This window comes from Artibeus jamaicensis, unplaced genomic scaffold (genome assembly GCF_021234435.1).
Source record: "Artibeus jamaicensis isolate MK-2021 breed Jamaican fruit bat unplaced genomic scaffold, CSHL_Jam_final scaffold_474, whole genome shotgun sequence".
Taxonomy (NCBI): Eukaryota; Metazoa; Chordata; class Mammalia; order Chiroptera; family Phyllostomidae; genus Artibeus; species Artibeus jamaicensis.
The window spans coordinates 2,085,757-2,107,111 of NW_026522046.1; the positions used below are offsets into that span (position 1 = coordinate 2,085,757).

The 21,355-nt window shown below is 38.4% G+C and overlaps 1 protein-coding gene across 3 annotated transcripts in view; it reads right to left on the reverse strand.

The window, feature by feature from the left end:
* The window catches only part of TPRG1 (tumor protein p63 regulated 1), a 202,822-nt gene that overhangs the window by 61,831 nt on the left and 119,636 nt on the right, over nucleotides 1-21,355 (reverse strand). For all 3 annotated transcript variants that reach the window (XM_053657560.1, XM_053657561.1, XM_037131766.2), the window contains one exon: nucleotides 15,849-16,025. In XM_053657560.1, coding sequence (XP_053513535.1) covers nucleotides 15,849-16,025 — 177 coding nt within the window. The remainder of the gene's footprint in view (nucleotides 1-15,848; nucleotides 16,026-21,355) is intronic.

Consider the following 21,355-nt stretch of genomic DNA (forward strand, 5'->3'; position numbering starts at 1 on the left):
TCCATTACTCAAAAATAACAGGATTGAGGCATTTGGGGAACGCCTCCTCCCAGATATTTGCCAAGAAATAGCTCAGCAATCCCCTACCATCCACCCATCCTTGTCAACACGCCTCCCTGGGCATTATGAGTGAGTGGACAGCACCACACCCAAGATCAAATCCAGGGCATTCTTGGCACAGCTCCCCAAAGGCAAAGTCAAGAGCATGCATGACAAAATCCTTGCCTGCTGCCCAGTTCATCAGAGTATGTGATGTAACTTGATCCTTGCTGAGGATGGTAAGTCCATAAACCCCAAGGCAATTCTGTTTTCAGACTTCATCCCCATCCAAGTAAATCTCAAGTGACTTTTCACCATTAGAGTTTGGGAACACAAGAGGATGATACTCAGAATCTCATATATGACCTTCTCATTCCATACTTAGGTCTGGCATCCGATACCTCTCACCAGCAGTGACTCAAAAATATGATCAAACTATTCTGTGCCCCAGTTCATCTCACACATGACTACCTGCTTTAATCATTTATCATCCATTTATTGAGCACACAGAATGTGCCTGCCACAAACTAGTATTGTGCTACCAGCTGCAGGGACACAAAGATGCATAAAGCCTCTCTGCTCTGGAATCTTTAGGACTCCCATTAGCCAATGAAAATATGTAAAACCTCCATATCCTGCTATTATACCCTGTCTGTGAGCAGGTTATTCTCCCTCCTTCCTCTCTCCCTGCACTCTCCCTATATTCAATCAGAAGACTCATCATAGTTTCTAAAACAACTTTTCACACTTTTGCATTATCACATCTTTTGATAATACTCTTTCCTCAGTGTATGAAGCATCTTACCATTTTCTGCCAATATCTATCAGTATGCTGTCTCTTTAGCAACAATGACTACCCTTAAAAAATAATTGGCTCATCTGTGCTGCCAAAATATGTTGTTTCTGTCTTTCTTTTAGGGTTTGTCATGCTATGTGTTATATGAAAATTTGTTTTCTATATATTTCACTCTCACTATACCCAATTAGATCTCAGGCTATTTAAGGGCAAGACCAACATACAGTATAACTCATCTCTATTTTACTGCAGAGACTACATGGTCATTGTCCTCCATTTGTTGAATGACCTCATTAAAACTACTACAACTAAACCTTGTTTCCAGAATCTGGGTGCAGCAATATCAGATTTATTGTGAAGGAGAAAAGACACAAGGAAAACACACAATCACTGTAACTAAATAAAACAGTTAAAACAACTTTTTAATTAAAAAGTTAATAAATATTAATTACCTAATGTTCTTAATTATAAGTTAGGTTTTGCATTAGAACTAGCTTCCTTGGCCTGCTAGCTCATCATCAAATAGTATAAAATATAACCCTAGGTGTTTAGGTAGGTTTAAGGTCACTTCTCTATGTGTATCTATAGACTCACCCCTTTTTGACTCTATACACTTCCTGCTTGGTCTGAATTGGTGTATACCTTGTTGCTCCTAAGAGCATTTTAACATGTGCATTCTCTACTCACAGAAACAGACCTTGAATCTCCAATTAATTAGGGCACAGGTACTCACAAACCAATTCATCAAATTCCTATTCCCATCAAAAAATGGGCTCTAGCTCTCCATTAGTTTGTCTCTGGCTTAAAGGCCTTGAGTTAAGTGAATTACTGGAACTCCTTTCCTATTAAACTTACAGCACAGACCTGTAGTCCTAATTTCCCCCTCTCAGTGACTCTGTAGCTTCTCAGGGAGTAGCTATCTCTTAGCATTTTGTGATACATTGAAGAATATCTGTAAGAGCCACCTTCCTTATAAAGGCAGAGCAAATGGGGGGAGAAAAACTAATATAGAAGCACTTGTGAAAGTCACTGGCTATGTTCATTTTTTCAAGCCCTACAATTGCACCAAGAAGAACATTATTAACTACATTTTTTAGATAAGAATACAGGCCTCACAGAAGTGATACAGCAAAGCCAAAAAACGAAAGATCTGAGATTGGAACCATGGTCTGTGGAATCCTAAATCATATGAACATTCCCTCACACAGAACTGCCATTCTCACCATCCCTAACCTTCAGGAGATGGCAGAACCCCTTCTTCTTTTCTGGCTCTATTAATTAGAATGAAGTTTGGCTGCATATAACAGAAAAATTCCAATTAAAATGAAGCATAAATTCTCTCTTGGCAAAAGAAGATCAGAGGTAATCAGTGCAGGAGCAGAAGCCAGGCTCCTTCCAGCTTCCTCCTCTGCCACCCTTAGGTTTGCTCCTTGGATCCATAGTCCAAGATGGTGGCTTGAGAATTACACCCACAATACAGGTAGAAGGAGGGGAAAGTAGAAAGATACAGACAGTACTCCCTTGTCTTTTGAGGGATCTTCCTAAAAAAACCTCCTATTGCTTTTGCTTACATTCTATTGACCAGAACTTAGACAAATGGAGACATTTAGCCTCATAAGAGAGCCTTAAAAATGAAGTTTTTCAGTTACGTAAATGGCTGCCTCTGACGACTTAGGGGTCCTTTTAGATGAAAAAATAAAAGAACATTGCTACATGCCATTTGCATTTAACAGATATTTCTTCTACTCTGAGGACTAATTTAAGTTCTAAAGACAGAATTTTTAAGATTCTAAGGGAGATGAGAAAAGGTAGAAAAAGAAAATTGAATGTCTTTTACTCATGCCTGAAGCTGCTCTTCAGAGAAGGTGAAAGCTTTTACTTTTTTGCCTGAGTGGAAGGAGAAGATGAGACGATCATGTCACAACTCTTTCGCCTGATGTCACTCTTCAGAAGAGAGGGCTCACTTCACTTCCAGTTCCACTACTACTCACTGCCAGGCACAGCCATACTAAGACTCTGTGACGCCAGCACTGTGAAGATTATGGCCTCTCTACTCACCTGCAGGTCAAAACACTAACAACCCTAAATGAAAAAGCAGAAAAGTCTCACAAATACTGAAATTAAAATAGTTTCTTTTAAGATGTATAGACTTAAAATTCTGAATGTTTGTTAAGGTCGAACTTCTGTCACTGTTTGGTGAGCGCACTGTACTGCCACCACAGGCCTGTGCTGGTCTGGCTACTGGATGACCCAGTGCATTGACCAGTTTTCCTGAACTTCAGTTATTCCCAGGACTTTGTCTCCTGAGTCCTATGGAATGCAGTAATGTTTCATAAATAATGCTAAATTTGGGGAGAAAAGTACCATGCTATATCACTTTATTTACTGAGAGATGTGGGGAAGAAAGGGCTGAGAAGCTAGGGAGTTACTCCTCAGGAAAGACAACACACTGGACTCTTAATAACCTCTCACCTCACTCCCACCGAATGAAAATATTTTGCTTTGTGTTTAAAAGATATATATATATATATACATATATACCTTCTTTGGTGAGGTAAACACTCTGTTGGATGAATATTCTAGTAGTTTGGCACACCTAAATGAAGAATAATTTCACCTATTACATAACTGACTAGATGATTTTAATAAACAAATGATGAATGATATGATATAAAAATATGACATATAGGGCTAAGTCCAGAATAAAAGAAGAGCAAGGGGACAAAAAAGAGGAGGAAGGAGCATATATCAGTTGAAGCTAAAAGAAAAGAGAATCGAATATTAAGTCTATCTTTCCCCTGAGTCTGCAAAATAAATTCACAAAAGTTCAAGTTCTGCTGCCAGTGTTAAACATTCCCAGAACAAAAACTGTCATTGGTTGGTTATAGTATCCCTTGACTGCCAAGAAGGAATTCTTATGGTTTTTATTTCATGGGAATGAACCTGGAAAGAACATAAAATTTTGGTCAATTCTTGCCCCATAAGATGGCTAAGACCTTAAAGATCACCTATTTTAACCCTTTCATATTACACTGGGTAAATCGAGGCCCTGAGAGGGGAAACAATTTTCTTTCAAGGATGCATAGAAAACTGAAGACCGAATAAGAATGAGAATTCAGATTTTCTTATTCCCAACTCAGAAGTAGAGTCTTCATGTTGCATCTTTTAGGAGTCATATTCATTTAATGAGGATTAACAAGGGCCAGTGTTCTTCTTTATTAGAATGAAAGAACTAAAAAGATCAATTCCCCAATCCCCACCCTGCCTCTACCCATTCCAATCACCTCCCAGCATCCTGCTCCCTCTACTTCTTAACTTAAAACATTTCTCAAGAACTCGGGTGAACTCAGCAGTTCTCTTAGTTTGGAGTAAAATGTCATAGTGTCAAGGTGCACATCTGATTTTAATCCCCCAGAGCTATTTCCATCATCACTGATAAAGCCTTGTGTTTCTATAATACCTTTCCCCAATAAGCCCAGGGTGATTTATGAACATTATCTCATTACACAATAAGTAATTATCCTAAGAGATAGTGGGCAATTTTATTCATTTTATACACTGAATCAGATCTATTTCCTAGCAGTTTCTGAGACAGTCTCACAGTTCAGAGTAAAGACTTTGAAACTAATTTTCACTGTGAACCCCTTCATTTTCTGTTGGGAACCACTCTGCCTGGTTTCAGGAGTTGTAACTACCCCCCATGGCTAAGGCTGAGTGAGCGACCTCCGGCTGTGAGCCACTAAGGAGACAAAGCTTGTGTCTGGTAGCAAGCGCTACTTCTACTTCCTCCCCTGCCACCAATGCATGGTTGGATAGTCAGAGACGGGTAAGAGGGTAAGACCCCTCAGAGGAGGGGCAACCTAGGCCAGACACAATCACTTGGGAGGACATCATGGAAGGACTTGGTGGGGGCCGGGGGTCTGTGACAAAGAGGGAGTGATGGACTCTCATCCCCCAGCTATTGTGACATAGCTGGAGCCCCCATTTCCATCTGGGAGAAGCACTTCCTGGCTCTAGTCCACTTAAGCCTGAAAACCTATGATAGGGAAGGCAGTGCAGCCCTATGCTGGAAAGGGCGGGTTTTCTGGGGTCATCAGGCCTAAGAGAGAATATGTAAAAATCCTGTGAAACCTGCTTTGTTTAAAATATTTTCATTTAAATGATAAGGGTCTAAGCAAGAAGTTTGTTCTTCAAAGTGTTAGGGGCTCTTTAGCTATCTCACCCTAACTGAGAATAAGCCCTCATGGTTCTTTAAATGCCATCTATTGTTTGATCCTTACCTGTATTCTTGTGCAAATGAACCCAATAAAAGCCCCTTGAGGAAAAGGCTCTTGGCCCTTCCCCTTTGAGGGATCTGTCACCTTTCCTCCCCAAGCAGATCATGTCTTGGTAGTTTCACTTTTATCCGTGGCAGATGGGGGTACTTTGCGGGCAAAGTTGCCCCCACAATTCTCTAATGAATGGCAGTGCAGTGACGGTTAAAAGCAGAAATACTCTAACTCCTCCACAACACCATAGCTTATCAACATCTAAAAACATAACTCATCTCCACATCAGTGTCTCAGGCCCTTCAGACTTAGTAGGTCCTGTTAGCTTGACTACAGTTCCTCACAAACACCAGGCTCCCTCTCCTCTTTGTGCATATTCTTCCTCCTCCTGAAACATTTTCTCCATAACCCCCTTTGCCTTGTTGACTCTTACTCATCCTTCTAATCCCAGCTCCAGAATCCCTTCCTCAGAGAAAACTTCCCTGATCTCTGCCCTCCAATTTAAATCTAAATCCTATAATAAATGCTCTGATAGCCTTCATGTAGAAGGCTACTTCTCAGATGACCTCCAATAATGTCTACTTCCTGATATTCATGCCCTCATGGGGCAGCCTCCCATTGAGTATGAGCCAGATTTAGCAATATGCCTCTAGTGAATGGAGTGGGACAGAAGGGATGAGCTGTCACTTCCAAGATTTGGTGGCTGGAAGACTATAGCTTATATCTTGTTTGACCTCCCTTGTTCCCTCTGCATGAAACCAGTAGCCATGGTGTCAGTAGCTTTAGGGAAAGGGTCACGTGGTAGGATCAGTTCTCTCTGGCCAAACTATAGTGAGGACCTGAGCCTGCCCACAACTACATGGCCAGGCTCAGTGACCCCCCTTGGATCAGCTTTGAGATGCCATAGCCCTGGGGACACATTCACTGAAGCCTTGGAGAGATCCTGAACCAGAGGATGAAGCTAAGTCACACCCATATTTCTGACTCAAAAACAGCCAAGTAATAAATCTCTGTCATTTTACAGTTCTAAGTTTTGAGGTAGGTTGTTATATGGCAATAGATAATTCATACACTTCCTATAGTTACTTCAAAGCACCACTATTGTTCTCATTTTAAACCTACCAGTATGATTATTTGATTACTGCCTGATTGCCTCCTTGACTATGGGTTCCACGAGGGAAAAAAAAAACTCTCTCACCCAGCACAATTGTATCACAATACTTGGCACAGCATCTGGTGATGGAAGTGCTGAATAAATGTTAGTTGTGTCACTAGTTTCTCCCAACCATCTTCTTTTTTCATAGACTGTCCAGCACCTCACTCGATAAACATTAAGTTCATCTTCCACTTGCAGCCTCCCTGCCCATCCCTCCTCCTGCCTATCCCACATCAGAAAAACCCAATCCAGTCATCACATGCTGGGAATTCCACTCCAGCCAAGTCTTCTCATACCTGTACCCTCCTTTCCTCACCTACCAACCCAGTTCAGGTCCTTATGATTTCCTGATTCTACAATTAGAGAATCTCTTCCGTGGTCAGCCCTTTCCTATAGTTTCCGTCTTCTCCAAACCATCTCTTACAGCGTTGCTACCCGTCTTCCTGAAGAAAAATGCCAATCATTTTAGGCTCCTCCCCCAAACCTTCAACTAAAGGTAGAGCTAAAACCTAGTAGAACTAAAACCCAAGCTCTTCAGATTATTATTGTTTAAAACCATAGATATGGTAGAAGTTCAGAAACTTCAACTCTATCTTCTCAGCATCTGGGACCCAGCCCCCTGTGAGAGTGGGCATGATCGCACCAGCTGGGCATTGTTTACTTCTGTCTGGGTCACACTGCTCCTCTTTATCTCTCAGTCCAAATTCTGCTCACCCTATAAGATCTGCTCAGATCTCATCTGCTCCATAAGACCTTCCAACAACTCCCAATAGAAATACTTTCCCCCTTTCTGTGCCCATGAGACTGTTGACTTTCCACTGGAGCACTAACCAAAGCCTGGTTAAAGCAAGCGCGCGTGCGCGCGCGCGCGTGTGTGTGTGTGTGTGTGTGTGTGTGTGTGTGAGATCCTGCAAGCATGTGACTATCTCAGGGATAGTCTATGCCACTTTGTCATACACAAGGTCTGTCACCGGGCCAGGCGCAGAAAAGATTCACCAAATCAGATACTACTGGGAAAGAACATACCTTTAAATGGCCTTTTTTTATTTTCAGAATGGTGATGAAAGGGCAGATTATTAAATTAGTGGCTTTTCTTTTTTAAGCAAAGACCACAAACTACCTTTGAAGCCAATAAAAAAGATGTGATTGGAGGAAAATAAATCAGTGCCTTTAATCCTCCCACTGAGTTTGGAAACACAACAAAATGCCAGCTTCCACCAGATCGTTTCTTTTTAATTAAAAGTTAGCTGAACTCCTTTAGAGGGCTCAATTTTCTGGTCAAGTCAACAAAAAGGAACCAATACCCTCCACCCCCTCCCCTTGTCCTCCCTCCCCCACTCCTGGACTTAGGCCACCCTTGGGGGTGGCATACACTTCAGCTGTTTGCTCTGCGCTCGTAATTAGATTGTCTAGACAGGAGACACTGCTGGAGCAATAGAAAATATTTTACAAAGTGTTCCACAGAACCACACTTATAACAGTGATTAGAACACACCGACAGACGCGAAGCCAGCAGAATCGGCCTGGGCCACAAGCTGATTTCACCCAGAGGAGAGCAGAGGCCTTTGAAGCTCTTTTCTGAGGAACAGAGGCCAAATTAGAACTCTGGGGGCATGAGCCTTTGGACCTAAGAGAGCAAGGCTGAGGTGGTGGAGTAATGTCTGGAATGCCCTCCTTCCGTCCTCTGGGTGCTGACATTACGTCAACAGGGGGCGGCTCCCAGCTCCTGCTTTCGCCAGCATCTCTATGTAGGGAACGGTGGTGACCACCATAGGCAGTTTCCCAAGCCTCACTTCTGAGGCATTGCCTATCCATTACATTTTACACAGTGCAAATTTCATAAGGAAAGAAAAGTGCAGGATGCTTATTTTGCAGGAAGGTGTTTCTTGGCCTGACCTTCCCACTCAGCTTTTGTTGGCAAATCAATGTAACAACAACAATATCTTCCAGCAGAAAACCTCTCTGGAGACATTTTTTCACAACAGTAATTCATTAGGTAAAATCATTTAGCCCTCTAAAATGAATGCATTTTGAAAAATTGCTATACCAGTAGAGGAGTACCACAAATACACAGGGTTTCAAGAAAAAAAATCTTTGGGATATAAAAAATGAGGAAACAGAGAGATTCAGCAGAGAGAATTACATCAAGAAAGTAGATCAGGATCTAGGTCCCTGAATCCTACACCAGTGAACCATGTCTTTCTACTCAACCTATTATAAAACCTTGAATCCTCTTAATACTTACTACTTACCAGATTTTGCCTAAGAACTTTATATAGGTATTATCTTCTTTTATCCTCAACACAGACTAATTAGATAGATACTATTAACCCTCTGGAGTTTACAGTGAGAAGACCAAGGCAAGGACTGCTGTGCAGAGCTCTGCGTCACTCGGAAGACAGCCTAGGGCTGAGTCCCAGGAGACCCCACTCAGACCAGCTCTGGAAGTGCAGTACCATCTGCACTCTACCTCATCCTCACAGAGTTCGGGTAGGAGCAGAGGTAAAGGGAGGGGGCCCACTGACCCTGAAAACTACAGTACATTTGAGAACTAATAGAAATTAGGTGCATTACAAACGGGGGATTTGAAATCAAAGGATTTCATGTTTCCGACCCGCCCCTATCTATTACATGATTACTTACAAGTCACTTAACCACTCAGAGTCACAGTTTTCTCAACATTTCCTATTGTGGGCATATCAAAAAATAGGACTGGGGAGATTTGACAAGTAAATATGAATTTTAGAACTCTTTAAGTGACTACTAACTTTAATTTAGCACTTTACAATTTACAAAACACTTTTACATCTATCATTTAAATCTACAATGAACTATGACTAAGACCTTGCAAGGATTTATTATTATTCACATTTTATAGACTGGAAATTGAGAGCTCAAGTAAAGTGACTTGTCCAAACTTAAACAGAAAAAATTTGGTATGGTTACAATTAGTCATAGCTTTATGCTTAGTTCTAATAGAAGCCTAGTCTTCACCTACCTCCCCCACTTTGGGGGGGGGGGAGGTTATAGACTTAACAGCATTATAAAATTGATTTTTAATTAAATTCTGGGAATGAATTTAATTAGGATAGAAGTAATATTTGGGATTTGCATCTCAGATAAAGAACAACAAAAGATATATACCAGCAACTAGTACCCTGGAGGATAAACCAGGCCTTTCACCAATTCCTGGTTTTGTCTCTCGGGAATGCTATAACTCAAAGGTAATCTACCTTCATCTCAGCAATAAATGATCCACAGCTTTTAGTTGTCTCTTGCCATAGCCCTCTCCCTTCACATTAAGCCAAAGGCAGACAGTGAATAAAACAAAACATCTCTGTTTTGTAAGCACCAGTATGTGGAATATGCTGGCACACGTTCTGCTAGGTTCCAATAATCCTCTTCGTGGCTTCTTAAGAAAAGCAGAAGCTACATTAACAGATGTGATAGTCGCCCAGAGAGACAGAGAAGAGGAAAGAGGAGATGAGGGGATGATAAGACAGACAAGATCATAGAGAAAAAGAGGGATGTGCAGGGAAGAAGGGAAAGGAAGGGAAGGGAAGGGAAAGGGAGAGACAAAGAAAGAAGATAATAAAATAGTATTTATTCAAAGAAAATAATACTAAACAGAAAATCAGAAGAACTGCTTTTGAAACCCATTTCTAATACTAATTAGCTGATGGTTCCTGAATCCCTGAACTCATTTTGGTCTCACTTGTCTCATCTCCAACACGTAGTCAATCAGCCCTACTTATTATTGGGTGTTGAAGATCAATGGCACAGGGGAGGTAAAAAGCTCTTGGTAAACACTGCCAGTATTACCACCTACAGCTATATTGGGTGCTAATGTTACATCATTGCATTTTCTTCTAACAAGGGGATTTGCTGGGACTCAGTCCAGGCTTTTTCCTCTGAAGTCAGCAGCTGATTTTCCCTCACCTCTTTCTCCTTTTTCTCACCTCTGACCTTATGATGGTGACTTCATACCCAACCAAGAAGAGCCAACTGACTTGGAAATGAAGATAATCAAATTAATCTACTTAGTCCCAGGTTAACAAAAGCCTTTATCTGAGAGAAAAATCAGAACTTGTTAACACCTGATATCTTTGAGGCTTATTAAAAAGTTCTTTCAAGCTATCTCATTAGAGGCTTACAATAAGACTGCTAATGAAGCAGAATGACAACTAATATGAATGACCCTTTGATAATGAGGAAGCAAAGTTAACAATTGTAAAATTGTGACTGAAATCTAGGATTCTACTCCTAGTCCAAAACTCTGGGAAAGTTAGCTAAAAATCAAATGGAACATAAAAAACACCCTTTCGCCACACTATGTTCCTACCTCAAGGGACTCACAGACAGCCTTTTAACACTTAACAGCTTGCCAGCTGCTGGCACAGGCTTCCCCATTCTAACTCCAGAATGCAAATCTGGATAAAATGCAAGTTAATTAGGAGAGCTGGAATTACAGCAACTCTCTGTGGTAATAATCTGGTCTCTCGTGGGAAATAAGATGAAATATACCATAAAAAATGGAATTTGCTTGGTAAAACTAATGAAGGAAGTAAAGTGAAGGATTCCGGAATGTGGGAATAGTATGAATAGGCAGATTTCTTATTTTTTAAAGTGCAGGCTTATAATACACTATTTAAGATCGCACATCAATGGAAGCATATTATTTAAATAAGTAATCATTGAAGTAACAGTGTAATTATAAACAACTTATAAATGAATGATGGAGTAGAAATGGGCTATCAATGTAAATGGGTTTATATTAGGGAGTCAGTAGGTGATATTAAGAAAAGACAGGATTAAAAATGCTGTGCTAAGTTACACTTAGAATCACCAGTAGGAAAAGATAGACTATAAGGATTCTTGTTAAAATATATATATGTATACATAATATGTAATATAATGTAATATTATACCATATTACATTATATATAATATGTTACATTATATAGTATAGTATGGTATGTACTATGTATATAACATAGTATATTGTATATTATATATAATTAATTTGTAATATAATATACTATATTACATTATATTACATATATGTACACACTGAACAGATAGAAAAGGAAATGTAAAAATATGTTAATATATATATTTAAATACGATAATACAAAAATTAAGGTGAGATAATTAAGACCATAACTGTTACATCAGCATGTGTAAAGGGTTCATCTTACCAATTAAGAAAAAAGACACCCAGGTTGGATCACAAAGAAAAATTCAGTCATATCTGTATAGAAGAATATATCAGAAAACAAGGAGACTCTGAAAATTCACAGTAAAAAATATATATAGACAAAGATATATGAAGAAAATTCAAAGAAAAAGAAGGTAAATTTTGAAATAGTCAGCAGCTGAGACCAAAAATAAACAAAACACTAAATGAGATCATTGAAAATGTTTATAATCTAAAATAAAGATTCAACAATAACAATATTCATAATGTAAAATCACAAAAGTAAAATAAACACTCACATAATCTTAACAACACTATCAAGCACAATGAACTAATTAAAATTTACAGAACAGTAGACACAAAATTATTTTCGACTTCATACAGTATATTCACAAAGATATACTATAGTTCAGTCAATAAAACAAGTCTCATATTTACAAAGAATTCAAACAAAAATATATTCTTTAAATTAAAATTAAATAATATTAAAGTATCTAGAAAAACTCAAAATACTGAGAAATTTGCTAATACACTTCTAAAATATTCATGGGTCAAAGTAGAAATAATAAGAAACAATAGAAATATATATATATATATATATATATATATATATATATAAATGCTCACCTGAGTATATGCTTTTATTGATTTTAGAGAGAGAGAAAGAGAAACATCAATGTGAAAGAGAAACATCAACTGGTTGCCTCTGTACACACCTCAACAGGGGACTGAGACTTCACCCTAAGTCTGTACCCTGTCTGGAATCAAACTCGCAGCTTTCTGGTGTATGGGACAATGCTCCAACCAACTCAGCCACATGGCCTGGGTAAAAACATTTTTAACCAAATGATACTACAAGCAAAACACATCAAAATCTGTGAGATGCAGCAAAGTGGTGCTCAGAAGAAAATATATAGCTTTCAATGATCTTATTAGAACTGTAGAAAGGCCTAAAACCAATGCCTTTGGCTTCCAAATTAAGAAGTTACCAAAAAAAAAAAAAAAAGGCAAAGTAAATCAAAAGTAAAAAGAAAAAAGGAAATGAAGAACAGAATTGAAGAAATCAACTCAATAAAATTGAGACAATTGTGAAAATTACCAAAGTGAAAAGCATGTTTTGTTAAAATTAACTGGGATGGGAGAAATAGACAAAAAAACTGTACTTGAAAAATAACTAAATAAAATTTTTTAAAAAATAACAAAATTGGTAAGTTAATCAACAGAAAAAAAGAGAGAGAGAATGCAGATCACCAATATCAGGAAAGAAAATAATTCCATTTAATGTCTTAGAGACACTAAAGGGATAATAGAATATTAACAGCTTTGTTTTCAAATATAACAACTTAAATAAACTTAAATTCCTTGACAAATACAATTAACCAAAATTAACATGAAATCAAAGAGAAAAATAAGCAACCAATATCTATTTTTAAAAATATATAACCATCATCAAAAACTATTCCACAAAAAATCTCAGGCCCAGAAGATTTTTCTTGTAAATTATATTGAAAATTCAAAAAATTTACCACTCATATAGAAAATATTTTAGAAAATAAAAAGAGAAGAAAACACTTTCCAACCTGTTTTATGAAGCTGGCATAACTCAAATACCAAAACCTGGCCAAGACATAACAAAAGAATGAAAATAATAGACTAATACCCCTATAAACACAGACACAAAACTCCACAGTGAAATGTTGGCAAAACGAAGCCATAAATGTACAAAAGTGATAATACTCCATGACTAAGTGTGTTAATCTAAGGAAGGCAAGGCTGATTTAATATTTGAAAATTCTAATAAAAGTAGGATTTTTAAAAATTAGTCAAGCTGCTGGAAAAGTAAATATGTATAAACAAACATAAATTCTTTAAAAAGAAAGTAAGAGGGGAGTAACTCAGTTATTAAAACATAAATCAATGTTATAATAACTAAAGGCATAGTGTACTTCAATAAATGGGTAAAGGGGGAAATGAAGAGTACAGAAGTAGACAGAAATATACATGGTACAGTATATATTATAAAGGGAAAATGGTGGAGTATTGAATAAATAGTGTTGATAAATCTAGCCTGCCATTTGGATAAAAGAAAGGCTGGCTGCATACGTTTACTTAAGGTAAACTCTAAATGAAAAGTAAATTTAACTATTTAAAAAAATAAAATTAAGCTTAAAATGAAATATTCTTAACTACTAAAAAGACTGAGGTTGATCTATATGTGATTATATAATAAACTTTCCAAGTTATATTACTAGGTAACATCGCTTAAGGCAGAACAGTTTATGACAAGTATACTTATTGGGTGAAATAATTTGTGATAATTTGTGTGTATACAATACTTACAAATGTATACAAACACACATATATCCATACAAAGACATTTTAATTCTTATATATTTATAGACTATTTCTTTAAAAAAAAAAAAAAACCCTGAAACTGCTATCACCTATAATCCAAAGATAATTCTGGAGAACTAAAAATCTGGAGTCAGAGAAATATTTTCTGAAGATAAACATTTTCTCTGATGCTTAAATATATGCTTACAATGTGCATATATTTTTGGAAAATTCTATCAGTTTAATAAGTTAGTGAACTAAATTAATTGCTTACTTATTGCATCCATTTGAAAAGTAAATAAAAAACAGGTCCTTGATGAACTCACATGACTCCACTCCAGGAAGACAGAAAAAAAAATTTTTTAATGGGCAAAAGGCTTGAACAGACACTTCTCCAAGGAAGACATACAGAAGGCCCAGAGACATATGAAAAGATGCTCAGCATCACTAGCCATCAGAGAGATGCAAATTAAAACCACAGTGAGATACCACTTCACACCGGTCAGAATCGCCACCATAAACAAGTCAACAAACAAATGTTGGAGAGGATGCAGAGAAAAGGAAACCCTAGTGCATTGTTGGTGGGAATAATGCAGATGGGCGCTGCCACTGTGGAAAACAGTATGGAGTTTCCTCAGAAAACTAAAAATGGAACTGCCTTTTGACCCAGCAATTCCACTGCTTGGAGTATACCTTAAAAGCCCTGAAACATTGATCCAAAAGAACCTATGCTCCCCAGTGTTCATGGCAGCACAATTTATAATAGCCAAATGTGGAAGTAACCTAAGTGCCCATCAGCAAATGAGTGGATCAAAAAACTGGTACATTTACACAATGGAATTCTATGCAGCAAAGAGAAGGGAGCTCCTACCCTTTACAACAGCATGGATGGAACTGGAGAGCATTGTGCTAAGTGAAATAAGCCAGGTGGTGAGGGAAAAATACCATATGATCTCACCTTTAGCTAGAACCTAATCAAAAGAAAAAAGCAAACAAAATATAACCAGAGACATTGAAATTAAGAACAATCTAACAATAGCCAGAGGGGAGTGAGAAGGGGACAATGGGAGGAAGAGTTTTCAGGAACTACTATAAAGGACACGTGGACAAAACCAAGGGGGGAGGTGAAAGCAAGGGAGGGAGGTGGAATTGGTTGGGGAGGGGGGAAGTGGTGGGGGGAATGCAGACAACTGTAATTGAACAATAATAAAGTAATTTTTTAGAAAATAGTTCTTTGATATGGTACGTTTTTTGTAAGGAAAACCAATAACTTGATCAAGCTCTGCTTTTTTCACTCTTTTAGAACAACTTTTCAGTTCCTATTATGTGCCAGTCCCAATACCAGGTGCTTAAAGAAAAAAAAATTGTAACTGCCCTCAAGGAGCCCACAGTTTAATGGGAAGAGTTCAAATGTAGAGGTCAGAGGAAGACTACTGTCTTTCTGGCTTATTTCTAAAATGCTAGCTCTAAATATCTCTCTCTGAGGCTAAAACAAGATCTTACTCATTTCAGCCATCCTCTGTAGACCTTACCAGGTCTCTTGGTAACTCACAACATCTCTTACTGGAGTTGATGTCTCTTCCACTAAGCTTTCAGAGAAGATCTGAAGAGACTTCTTGTAAGAAGAGCTATTAGTCATCATGGATTTTGTCCACAGGAATTATTTTAATTCCCAAAAGCATTATACATTTTTCTACCTCCATTCCTTTGGTTATGCTCTTCCTTCCACTTGGAATGTTCTTGAACTTTTGCTCTCCTTCTTTGGCTGATTCTCTACCCAAGGAATTGGTTGAGAACCTTTCCTACCATGCTGCCATAGCTCTTTCCAGCTTACATTTAGCCATTTACTTGTCAGGTTTTCATAAAAGAGCAAAAATTTATTCAAATATGTATTCCTAACACAAAGTAAGAACTCAGTGATCGATGAATTCAACTGTACAGCTTCACGGTTCCCTGAGTACTCCCAGCTTACAGAACTGAAATGAACTTTGTAGTTGTTTTTCTTAAATACCCCACCCCCACTGTACCACTCTCCCAAGTCTAAGACATCACACTCACTTGTCCAGGGACATCCCAGGGAAGGCAAACTTGCCCAGGCAGATGCGATAGATAGCACTCAGGGGAATTTGCTGCAACTGCACACAGCTGAGCATGATGAAGTCATATTTGCAGATCAAGAGAGTCTTGTTTGTGACCACCAAAATCCTCTCCTTCTCATTGTTCCAGTGATCTATCCTGTAAGAATCATCACAGAGAAATATAGTTGATGGCATAATTTTTCCAAGTTAAAGATAATGACATTTACTGAAACATCTATAGTAACACAGAAGATGGTGAGGTTTGATCATTCAGTAAAAAGAGGGATTGAGGAATACCATCTCTTCTCTCTCTCAGTCTGACTCTATGACCAAGGTAGAAGAAGGGTGGAAGACCACAGGGAAATGTTTTGTGACCACAGGGAAATGTTTTGTGGCCACAGAACTCAGAGATGATTACTGATAATAGGATCCACTACAGGAAACACTAGTTTGTATTTATCATGTTGGGAGTCAACTGATTCATGCTCCTCTATGTCTTCCCAGTTCTCCGGAAACCTTCATGAAGTGCATCTTCCTTCAAGGACACCAAAACCATCTCTGTGTTCTAACACAATCTGCACCACAGATTTATGGTAACCTCCAAAGATCATATTGCTGACGAGATAAAATGGGGACTTGAACATAGCTCCACTGATCCCCCAAGCCATCTGTATTTTAAGCTCATCTATCCTATCATATCTTTGTGGTAGGAATAAAGTGAAATAAGTGAAGTGTGGTTCTTTTGAGCCAAGGACAAGCTAGACACTAGATAAGTCATTATTGAATTGTTTTGCTTCATACTTGAGAGCCTTCCAGTGCATGCATGGAAAATTCTGAGTGTTCTCTCCAATGGAGAAAACAAGAAGGAATCAAAATCAATGGCTTCTGGTTAAGAGAAACGGAGTATGGTCTTTCATCCCTCTCACCCACAGCACGTTTGCTGTCTGTTTACTATAGACTTCAGTATATAGGACTTCATGACTTTTATTGTTTCAGTACATGCTTTGTCTTCCCTAAGAGACTAACCAGGGTGATTTGTGATTGACTTATATCTGAATCCCCCCTTCACAGAATCAGTCTAATGTAAAGATAGTATGGGCACCCCACTCCCACCCATGCACAGTAACCACAGTGCTATTCTGAAAATACAAAAGGAATAACATCACTCCTTCTTCACCTTATTAAATAGTCCCTTTTTGATCTTAGATCAAAGCCCAGCTACATAATTGAACTACATATCCTTGAATGCTCTGGCCTTTGCCAAGCATCGTCTCATCTCAAGCTGAGAAAACCCATTGTCCAATGGTTCAAATGCCTCATCCAAAGATGGTTTGATAACTCCTATATAAACTTGCCCCCTATTACACTCTCTCAAAGCATCCTGATTATTTCCCTTTATACTACTAATCACCACTTGTAAGAAGGAATTATATGTAAGATATTTAGAAACAGGTACCACGTGGACACTGACAAATCTGAATGGACACCATAGTGCAGAGGGTAGAGCAATGACAGTGAGATGGACTGAGTGCATTTGTATTTCCCATGAGGTCAGAGACTGTGTCTGTTGGGCTGCTCACTCTATGCAGTTCCTATCAAATAGCCTGCATTGAGGAACCTAAGTCACTAAATAATTTCAGGTAACCCAAATATATGTAATTCCTCAGTACAATCTAAAGTATCTGTAGAGTAAGTGAGTGACATTCACAATAATTTTGGAGACCTTTGGGCTGGGTGAGGATAGGGAAGGAAACTTCCAGCTCTATCACCTGTCTTTGGCTCATGTCCTTTATTTGTGAAATGGAGATAAGACTAGTATTCATCTCCTTAGTTTGGGGAGAGGATTAAGAGATCTGATTCTCAATCAGTGTTCTAGAAATGAATGGTTATTATCACTAGGAGGGACCTAAGTCACTAAATAATTTCAGGTAACCCAAATATATGTCATTCCTCAGTACAATCTAAAGAAAAAATGAGGAGTTATATCAATGGGAATAAAAATAAAAAGAGACACAAATGAGAGAAAAAAGGAAGAATGACAAAGAAAGAGCAATAAGCAGAAGAAAGATGAGATGGATGAGATCACTGATGGAGGTCCTATTATATGCTGGCTGTCCTGGATGTGTGTATGACTATTAACTCTACATGTCCCCACAACCCTTTGAAGAAAGTCATATCTAAAGCCACCACTTAATCGGAGCCATTTTTTTGCAAATATCATCTCCATTTCAGTTAATTGCCTCTTTGCTTAATATCCAAAACATATAACGAACCCATAAAACTCAATACCAGGCAAACAATCTAATTAGAAAATGGGCAGAGGACCTGAACAGACACCTCTCCCAAGAAAACATACAACTGGCCAACAGACATATGAAAAGATGACCAACCTCACCAGCTATTAAAAAGATGCAAATCAAAACTACAGTAAGCTACCACATCACAACTGTTAGAATGGCTACTATCAACAAGACAAGTAATAATGAGAGTTGGCAAAGTTGTGGAGAAAAGGGAATCCTCATTCCCTACTGGTGAGAATGTAGACTGGTGCAGCCACTGTGAAAATAGTCTGGCGATTCTTCAAAAAATTAAGAAAAGAGTTACCATACAACTCAGCAATCCTTCTCCTGGGTATCTACACAAAAACTTCAAAAACTTATATTTGCAAAGATATATGCACCCCTATTTTCATTGCAGCATTATTCACAGTGGCTGTGAATAATGGAGGAATAATTCACAGTGGCTCCAAGACATGGAGGCAACAAAAGTGTCCTTCAATAGAGGATTGGATAAAGATGTGGTCCATGTATACAATGTATTACTACTCAGCTATGAGAAAAGACAAAATACTGCCATTTGAGACAACATGGATGGACTTTGAGAATATCAGGCTAAGTGAAATGTTAGTCATAAAAAGCTAAATACCATATAATTTTACTTATATGTGGAATGTAAAATCAAAACTTGTGGACACAGACAGAAATGTGGTGGTTGCCAGAGAGAAAGAGGTGGGAGTGGTGGTGGAATGTGCCTAATATGTGGTGAGGGAAGATGGTTTGACTTTAGGTGGTGGACACACAGTGCAAAATACAGATCTAGTGTCATAGAAGTGTACCCCCGAAATCTATATGATCCTATTAACCAATGTCACCCCAATAAATTTATTAAAAATTATTTTAAAAAATAAAATCACCACTTAGCTAGAATATATTAGTAGATTAAGTGGTACAGAGTCTGAGAGTTTGGTTTAAATCTTGGTTGAAAATTTCCATCTACTTCAACAACACTGCAATACTTCACTGAGTGAAGGAGAGAATTCTTAATGATCTGCTTAACACTCTCAGTCTTAGTCAGAAAGAAGAGACTCTGAAATTTCTTACCAAATATCTACATAAGTTTCTCTAAATAGATTGCATCTACTTAGCAGCAAGTTATAAGCTGCTGCCTAATAAACCAGACTTGTTTTTAGCCTAAAAACCACAGCTTTTGGCTGACTGGTTTTATTGAAAATGTCAGCACTCCATAATGAGATTTATTTTAAAAGGTAAAGGATTGGGAGCAGGGGGAGAATTCTTTTTAGGAACACAGAGTGCTCTGCTTCGACACAGACTCTGCATAATTTACATTTCTGGAAATTCTGAATTCAAGTAAACATTCAGGCTTATAAATAGTTTGGGGCCACCATCTCTCACTCCTAGGTGGTGTGCTTATTTATTTAGATTTCAATCACACCATTTTTCCCCAAAGAACTCATGAAGAAAACATTAAATTTCATATTCCTAATATGAATATAATTGAAGTGTGGTTGGTGATAATATCCAGAGCAAATATTATAGAAATAACATTAATGTATTGTGTTTGTACAGCTTGTGAAGATTTACAAAGTCCTTGGTTATCAATGTTCTCATTGAACTCTCACAACAGCCCTCTGGACTAGATGGTATTGCCCTCATTTTAAAGACAATGAAACTAAGGTCCAGATACCCTTAAAATGACTCGCCCAATATTTTATACCTAGCAAGCAGGAATGCAGTAACCTTAAATAAGTATTGAGATATCAAATTTAGCCATAGTGTTGGCTTTCTCCCCAGTGTTACCTGCCTCTCAATAGAGGACCCTTCAGTATGATGTAAAAATGTGGCAAAATCCACCTCTGGAAGGAGCTAGTGTGATGATATGTGTCAATCCTAGAACTGTTCTCTCCAGGAGACTTCTCCCCAGGAATTGCCCTTTCCAAACCTCGTCTTCATCCAACGTTTTCTGTCTTGGGGAAGAACCTTCCTTCCGTGCAGTTATGCAAGTTAGAGACACGGGGTCACTCTGGATTCATCCCATTTCCTCATTTCACACGCCAAGTGACAGACATTTTCCTCCCAAAATATCTGTCTAAACCACACACTCCTCTCCTCTACCTTCGGCATCCTGATCCCATCTCCCCTCATCTCCTGCCTGGACTATTGCAGTCACCCTCTCTCTAGACTTGGGCTACCAGTCTTCCAGACCCAGTTCACCTGCACCTGCTCTTGCTCCCCTCCGAACTTTTCACAGTACTGCAATGAGGTGGGCCTTTTGAAAGACCGAATTTGCTCTTTACCTCCCCCACTCTGGCTTCGACACTTAAACAGCTGCACAAACACACTGCAACTGTTCCCCAGCATTCTTATGAAAAATGACAAAAATTCTTTCCCTGGTCTAAGAGCATTTGCAGTTAGGCTCCTACCTACTTCTACAACCTTATTACAGGCCAAGTCCCTTCAATTCATTCTCCTTGATTTTCTTTCAGTTACTTGTACTCACCATGCCCACTCCTGCTAATGGGCCTTTGAACGTGCTGTTCCCTCTGTTAGCAATGTTTCTTCTCATCGTCGATACTTAGTTAACAGTGGTGAATTCAATGATCACTTACTCCAGCATGTGTTCCCAGACCTCTGTGACTACTTCTCTTCTGATACACACTTTCAAGGCACCTCGCATTTCTCCTTCGTGGTATTGTACTTATCCCAGATGCAGTTTTACAGCTATTTCCATGATTTTCTAAGTAATGCCCATCTCTTCTTCTATACTGGAAACTCCACAAAGACAGTCAGTTCTTAGCATTCTGTCCGCAAGGTTGTAGGGGTCCAAAATATTTCTTAAATGAATGAATAAAGATTGAACAACCCTTGTGTTTTGCAACCCATAAGCCTTGGCTCATAAGGAAATCCTCTCCTCAGGTTTACACACTAAAATACTAACCCCCTGCCCACCATAAAATAGAGTGTTTTCACAATAGGATATGCAACATCGAGAAAATGTTTATTCCATAATAGTGAGGAAGAGCAAGAACAAAATACTACTTCCAGTCTACTTTCAATTGTGTAACGGCAGCCATAAAACACATAGATCACAAAGTTAACACATTAGTTTGTGTGGTGAGATTTCAAGTGACATTTCTTTTCATGCCTTTATAGGCCCGTTTAATTTTTTTACAATGAACATATTCTACCT